Source organism: Vipera berus (assembly GCF_964194415.1).
Source record: "Vipera berus genome assembly, chromosome: 3".
In the NCBI taxonomy this organism is placed as follows: domain Eukaryota; kingdom Metazoa; phylum Chordata; class Lepidosauria; order Squamata; family Viperidae; genus Vipera; species Vipera berus.
Genome location: NC_138204.1, coordinates 125,514,404 through 125,522,225, shown reverse-complemented (window position 1 = coordinate 125,522,225; position 7,822 = coordinate 125,514,404). Strand labels below are relative to the sequence as shown.

The window sequence follows — 7,822 nt, the reverse complement described above, 5'->3', positions numbered from 1 at the left end:
TCTGGGCTCAGCAGAAGCGCCAGGATCAGTGCTGCTTTCCAGCTGATCGGTGCTTCTTCTGGGCTCAGCAGAAGCGCCAGGATCAGCACTGAGCTCCAGCTGGAGCCTGGCGCTGATCCTGGTGCTTCCATGGAGCCTTCACTGCCCCGAAGAAGCACCGATCAGCTGGAAAGCGGCAGTGATACTGGCGCTTCCGCTGAGCCCTGACAGCCCTGCAGCTCCAGCCATCTCTCGCTCAGGCTTGTGCGTTGCTGCCACCAGTTCAGCTCATTCCCCTCCCCCACTACCACTTTTCTAGGATGGTAGCGTACCACCTGCCAGGTGCCAATGTACCACAGGTGGTACCCGAACCACTGGTTGAAAGGCCCTGCTTTAAAGGTCTGAACTCACATTACTATTTCTATTGTAATTTGCAGGCTTCACTGAACCAGTCTTCAAACTGATCTGATTGCAAACAGAAAAATGAGGAATGAGGCAACAAGCAAGATCCTAGCCTGCAAGTGTGAAGGCTGCAGTGGATCACCTGATGGATCTGTTTTAGAAGTCATTTCCACTTTTTTTTAGGTCATTCCTAAGCCTACTTTCTATCTTTAACCTTAGGCATACAGCTTTTTTTTAAATTTGTATATATGTGTGTGTGTGTGTGTGTGTGTGTGCGCGTGTACATGTACACATACAAATATGTAAATGAGCTTAAATTGTAACTATAGTTAAAATATCAATTACAGTTAAATATCACTTTTCTTTTCATTATACATATTGGATATTATTCAGAAAATGTTTTTTCATTAAATAGTTAAACATCAATTTATTCCAATGAAAAATACTCAAGATAAGATATGCAGGTTTTCTCTGTTTATTCATAACAACTCATTTCCATGCAAATGAGAACTGACAGCCAGAAATTATTAACATGCCTGTATGAATAAGCTTATACCTTTATAAGGTACAAAATGTAAATCCTTTGTTTACAATTTATGTAATCAATTCTCATGGTTGCCAGACTATCAGAAGAGATATAAACAAAAAAGCAGAAGAACACATAAAAGATGTATAACATGTTAAGGCTATATTTAGAAGTTCAATTTTTCATTAACCATAAAAACTGAAGAAATTAAAAGTTGCTTTGACAGTACCTCCAAGTATATTTCCATGTATATTAGAAACTTTCCTGTTTTTCTATGACAACACAAAATGAACAAATATCATTCTTGTAGATCAAAATATAGCAAAAAAGACTTCACCCTATAAACTAATTATTCAAAAGAATAATTTAGAATTCAGAAGACACATTTATACTATTACCCCACTTCATACAAGCTACAATACACAACCACAGTCCTAAGCCCTCTATACTTTGTGTAGTATTTACAAGATGCAAAGAAGAGAGGTTTCAGTTCAAAAACAGGCTTCATGTCACTTTAAAAGAGATGTTTTGAATTTCTGGATTCTTTTTGAACCTCCTTAATGACTGCAGATGTAGCAGAAAACAATTCCAACCAGGCCAAGAGATGCAATATTTAATCAGTATTTCAGTTGAACACATCTTCACTTCTCAGGCTGTCAATTATTATCATATAAATATGACATCAGAGTCTGGAAAGGGAGTACAGGACAATAGAAAATGTAATTATGGAGAAGGATCTTCACTCCGAATAGCTTTGTACTTAGCCATGTCCTCTGGGAACACTTTAGTCAGTTCCTGAATCAATAGGCTTTTGAATTTCTGAGAGAAAAAGGGGGGGAAAAGGTCAGGTCAAGAAATTGGAATTTCACTTTTTAACATGACAACCACCCAAAGCATACTTCCAATCAACAAAGAATGGCTTCCCCAGAAGATCAAAGTTTTGGAATGGGCCAGCCAGAGCCCACGTGTGAATCCAATTAAAAATCTGTGGGTGACCTGAAGAGGGCTCTGCATAGGAGATGCTCTCACAATCTGAGATTTGGAAGAGTGGGCTATGATTCCCAAGGCAAGATGTGCTACGCTGATAGGCTCATAACCCAAAAGACTGAATGCTAAATCATAATATACACAGAGCACAACCTCATCTTATTATACATTCTTGTACGTTCAGCTCTAATGTACTGACTATACAAAATACTCATGGAGGTGACTCAGCTAAATCTGTCCCTTTGCTGCAGATAAGAATGAAGCCATAGACAGATTTGCTCCACTGTGGTATATTTTGCTTACATAAAATAAAATCGTAAAATCAAAAGGTGCTTCAACGAAGTATTAAGGCTGTCCACACTTATACTTATTCTAGTTTTTTAATTCCCCCTTCTCCAAAAAAAGATATCAGTTTGTTTTTCAATTGAATTGTACAACTTATATGTTAATATAAAAAGGTGGAAAAAATTCTGAAGTGATTTATCTTGGGGTTTTTTTACATCTCGAAAACCTGGCATGTTAACAGGAATGTGTAGACTTTTGATATCCACTGTATAGCAAGTATCTTAAATTTTTCATGTTTTATTAGCTAAAAATGTGTTTAAGTGTTCTACCAGGGAAATCTATGAGAACGCCAAAAAAAATGTAAAAAACCCCATGGTCCCAAGAAATTCAATTAAAACAAACAAAACAATTTTTTAAAATACATGAACATTAAAAAAATGGAAGCAACAATTAAGCATGTTTGCTTGCAGCTTTTGCCTGCAACCACCAGTCAGATTCCACAAAGAAACAAAAGCAACACATTTCACTTGGAGGGAGTCAGATTGACTCTGATCTTGCTGGTTTTCTGGAAAGGACTGGAGATAGGATTTTGCCATTTCACCTGAGGATCCTGTAACACAGGTATGAAGCTTGCAAAGTGGTTCTACTGCTGGGAAAATTGCATGCACTCGCCTGCAGATTATGGGATTTTTTTATGTAGTATGTTGATTAGCCATTAGGCCATACCAGAAATACAAAATATAAAATACAAAGTAAGAATATTGTTAAAAATAGAATAAAAGTGTAAATTTAGGGGTGCCAGAGAAATATAATTTGCATTTTCTTTTAATCATGTTATTTTACTCTGTTTTAATATATGCTTATTATTGTTCTGTATTTTACATTCTGTATTTCTGGTATGGCCTAATGGCTAATCAATAAAGGATTACTAAATTATTAAAGGAGAGAGAGTTGATTATTATTCAAGTTTTGTTATGCTTTTGATTATTTTGCTGTCTTTTGGGTTTTTAATTTTGTACATCGTTCACCGACATATGCAAGATAAGACTGTATAAATTTACAAAGTAAACTACATAAATTAACACCATAAACTAATTCTGTAGTTATTGACCTGGAGCTTTTGAATGCATATGCTGACAATGTACACTTAAGGAATACAGTTTTTTTAAGTACAAGTGACAACTTACCTTCATGGTATCAATTTTACCTTTCACTTGTTCATTTTTAGCTAGAGCTCTTTCCAAGCATTCTTTAGTATATAATTGGGGATTACGACCTTGATCTATGTACCTGAGAAAATAAATGTTATAAGATTTTAATGTGGTTCATGTATATTAACCATACACGTTATGCATTCTACCATTATTTTCAGAAATTCACACTAGATTATCATTTAACCCATTTAATGTCACTATCACAATAGCACAGAATTTAAGTAACATTTACAGATAGTCCTCGATGTATGAACAAAATTAAGCCCCAAATTTGGGTCATAAGTCATTGTGGTTGTTAAGCAAGGCACCCATATGACTGCCCTACTCAACAACTGCAATACCAGCTCAGCTCCCCCTCAGGAAGTGGAGGAGGCCTGGCATTAACTGCCATGCAGAATCCTGCTACAGGCTAGGAGGCATTGGCTGGCTAGCCCACTGGCGTCTGGGCCTTTTCCCCACCCCACCCCACCCGTCCCAGAAGGCTTGGGTCTTCCCCCCCCCACTCAACCACATGATTCCATGGGCAAAAGGGAATTTCAGCACTGGGCTGCAGAAAAACTTGCATCTTCATGATCCCAGCTTCCTTTCCTCAGCCCAGTGTTGCAGTTCCCTCCCCCGCTGTTTACAGAATATCTATACATGGCCAGAAAGTTTTTGCACTGTGGGGTGCAAAATCAATCTGATAGGCAGCCCTTCTGCCCTCAAAGAGGGTGGCTGAAAGCTTAATGGAATTTTAAGTATAGGGTACTTGCAGAATGGGGTGTTTTGGCCTGGCTCCAAGCATCCTATGGTGCAAGAAACCCAAGCTAAAATCCTATTTTACTTTCACTGACTCTTTTAAGCCAGCATCTTTGAGAGGGAAGGGCTGCTTAGCAGAGGAACCTTGCCCTGCACTGGATAAACTCAATTTGATTTCTGTTCTCAAAGAGGCTGACTGAAAAAGGTCCACCTCAAAATGGGTCCCGATGGACCTTTTTCAGGCAGCCCCCAGGAATGAGAGGGAGCTCTATCCTTGCGACCTTCCCTGTTGGCTTCCCCATTGATTTTCTGGAGAAGTCAGCAGGGAAGATCAAAAATGAGGATCACAGGATCATGGGTGCTATTGTAAGTGCGAATGGGTTGCCTACAGCCCAGACTGCAATCATGTGATTGCGGGGGCACTACAATGGCATAACTTTGTTCAGCAGCACCATCGTATTTTTGAACAGTTGCTGGGCGAACGGTTGCTAAGCAAGGACTACCTTTAATGATACTGAGTTCCCAGCAATATATTGGGTCTATACAGAAAAGATCTGGAGAAAGATATGAAGACCATTCAATAAGATTGCATAAGAGAAGCGAGCAACCAATTGCTCTCATGGCCCATTTTGTAAGCAAAGCAGATTGTACCAGTGAAATTCAGTGCTAAGCCACATGCAATTAATTTCCCACTGATTTTTGAAAAAAGAAATACTACTGTATTAAACATGAGATAAACTTAACACATCTATAAGTTTAACTACCTCCCCTTACTTCCAGAAAAATGGAATAACTGTCCTCCAAATCTGAATCTGTAGGGAGATTTCATTACCTTCACACTGCAGATACAACTACAGCCTCTGCAAATGTATTTCCCAAGAGCAAAAGGATATAAGATGCTTCTCAAAAATCAAATGCAATTTAGCATTGTGCACTCCAGAGGATATTTAAAAATGAATTTCTAATGTTTACACATGTACTCTATGCTCTGCAGTCCAATTTATTAGACTTACTGTGAAAAGATATGTGACGGCTCTTGTGTAAACAGTATCAATATCTCTAGGGCCACATACTGACAGCTGGGGTAAGAAGAAGTTAAGCACTTACTCAAAGACTTCCAAAGGCACAGTGATATCATGAAGCTGTTGTCGGCACTTGTCAATATCTTGCAAGCCTGTAACCATAAAATTCCTAGACAGAAACCATTTTTTATTAATTATAGCACAGTGAAGTCAAATTATCAATTTACACATCCTCTGGGCCAACCGAGGGTTTATAATAGAAATTATGAGGCTTGCTAATAACCAATTTAACTCCACAATATGAACTGTTTGCAATAAAAATAAAGGAAAACAGAGGCTCTCAGAACAAAAGGGAAAGAAAGCAAACTGGCAAATCTCCTTTAAAATTCCTGTCCTGAAGCTCTGTACACCAAATAAGGAGTTGCCCACAAAATTAGAATGACCATTTCAATCTCCAATTCTACCATGTTATGGTAGAATTTTACCATGTGTTATTGTGGAAGAAAGGGTGAAAACAATTCCCAATGCGTGTTATATTCCAGTATACGTTCCAGTTAATACTGACTATTAAGAAGAAAATAACAGCCCCAATACTCAAGCTCTTAAGCTGCAAGCAACTGTCTTTTAAAACTAACCTTGAGCCCATTATCAGCAAAATAAGGTATAAATTTGATTTTGTTTTCCAACCTTAGTTTTTTAAAAAAGCAACTGTTTCAGACCATCTAATATATATAACAGTTACACAAGCATAACAATTCATTAGCTTTATGGGGGAGGGGCTGTATTTTTTTCTACAACTTTTTATAAGCTTCATCTAAGTTAATGAGACTTAAAATATGCCTAGGCCAGGGGTAGGCAACCTTGGCTCTTTTATGACTGGTGGACTTCAACTCCCAGAATTCCTGAGCCAGAATTCTGGGAGTTGAAGTCCACCAGTCATAAAAGAGCCAAGGTTGCCTACCCCTGGCCTAGGGAATATCAATCTTGAAAGGACAGTACCGTATAGCCATAGAGCCCAACATTCAAATGCCACCAACAAATAAACTCTTCCAAGATTTGTAAATGGCTTTTTAAGCCTCCCCCCCAAACACACACACACACACACACACAAACTATTTTTTCTTTATTTTAATTCCATTTATATCCCGCCCTTCTCCGAAGACTCAGGGCGGCTTACAAGCTTAGCAGTAGCCTTCATTCTATGTATAAGCCTGCTTATTAGGGCTTTCACACACACACCCCCAAGCGGCATTATTACAAAGTCAGCTTATTGCCCCCAACAATCTGGGTCCTCATTTTACCTACCTCGGAAGGATGGAAGGCTGAGTCAACCTTGAGCCTGGTGGGATGCGAACCTGCACTAATTGCAGGCAGCTGGTGTTACTTAAGGAGGCATTAGCCCACTGCTCCACCAACTACTAGGAATTGGGCGGCTAATATATCTAAAATATTTGCTATTCAATGACCAGTGAAACTCTGGGATTTGTTTGAAATAAAACGCCGTCTTCCAGGTGACCATTTCCTACAACTCCAGCCCCCCCCCCAACCCGGCTTTGGAAAAAAGATTTGGGAATCCCGAGGGAGAAGGAGACGCGAGGGAGGGAAGCTCACAGTTTCTGGCTGAGTCCCGCTTGGCTGCTAGGCTGGAAGTCGCTGACAATGATGCCCAGCTGCCGGATGTTTTCCACGAACTTTTCCAAGTGCTCCTCCAGCGAGTCGAACTTCTCCGCCATCCCTCGGAACCAGAGAGAGCGAGTTGAAGCCCCTCCGCGACAACCCCTTTCGCTACACCGGGCTCTGCGTTGCTAAAGAGCGCGGCCATCAACGTTTATCTACCATTTCCTCTTCCGGCTCAAGGAAGGCCTGTCTTTTTTTTTCCCTCTTCTTCTGTTTCTTTGAATGGACTATAACAGGATTCGAAAGCAGATGTTGTAGACTCCGCCCATACAAGAAAGACAACCTTCGCCTGCCCTCCTGCGCATGCGTAGTTCCGTCTCCTGTTTAGTTCTCCGTTTGGGGGACCTGGAGCTTGCCTTCTGGTTTCGGTCGGGCGGCCTGATTTTTCCAAAGGGATAAAATGAACGCTTTCGCTTTTCATTCATTTGATCATTAGTCTCATGGCATCAAATTGCTTTTCTTTATAGTTGTACAAAGCTTATGCTATAAACTGAACCCGGAGTTCATTTTACCAGCTGCACGCAGTTTAATTTTAAATCGGCGGTTGCCAGACGGGTATACATCAACCATTAGAGGATAAGAGTGATTTTGTTTTATTAGGTTATTGTTGGTTAAATTCCACATGGCCACATACTCACCATGTTGGGCGGCTAACGAGGATTCAAAAGACGGGGAAGTTGTTTTTAAAAAATGCTGAGCCGGGGTGGTGGAGGTAGACCCACGACTGATATACGGTAATTACAGATATTCCCGCAGGAGAAGGAAGGGCCCCCTTAAAAAAATATAGGGTTGGGGCCAACCAAATTTCGAAGAAAGGGGGAGTTGATTTTGCATCTGCTTTCCCTTTAAACTGCTTTCTCTTCATTTTACATATATTTCACACCAGGATTGTTGCCTATCACTTTAGGATTCCCTTCATGCATTTCATGATGCAGAATCTGATGTATAGACATGACTTTTTTAAAAAAAAATGGCTACAATACTATTTCTCA

At 39.8% G+C, this 7,822-nt stretch overlaps 1 protein-coding gene across 1 annotated transcript; it reads right to left on the bottom strand.

The window, feature by feature from the left end:
- Positions 1-823: 823 nt before the first annotated feature.
- On the bottom strand, positions 824-7,031 carry MED10 (mediator complex subunit 10). The gene is made up of 4 exons (XM_081322563.1): positions 6,765-7,031; positions 5,239-5,322; positions 3,367-3,469; positions 824-1,726 (listed from the first exon to the last, which is right to left on the bottom strand). The coding sequence occupies exons 1-4, from the start codon at positions 6,884-6,886 to the stop codon at positions 1,631-1,633; spliced, it is 405 nt and encodes a 134-aa protein (XP_081178689.1). The 5' UTR covers positions 6,887-7,031; the 3' UTR covers positions 824-1,630.
- Positions 7,032-7,822: the final 791 nt, after the last annotated feature.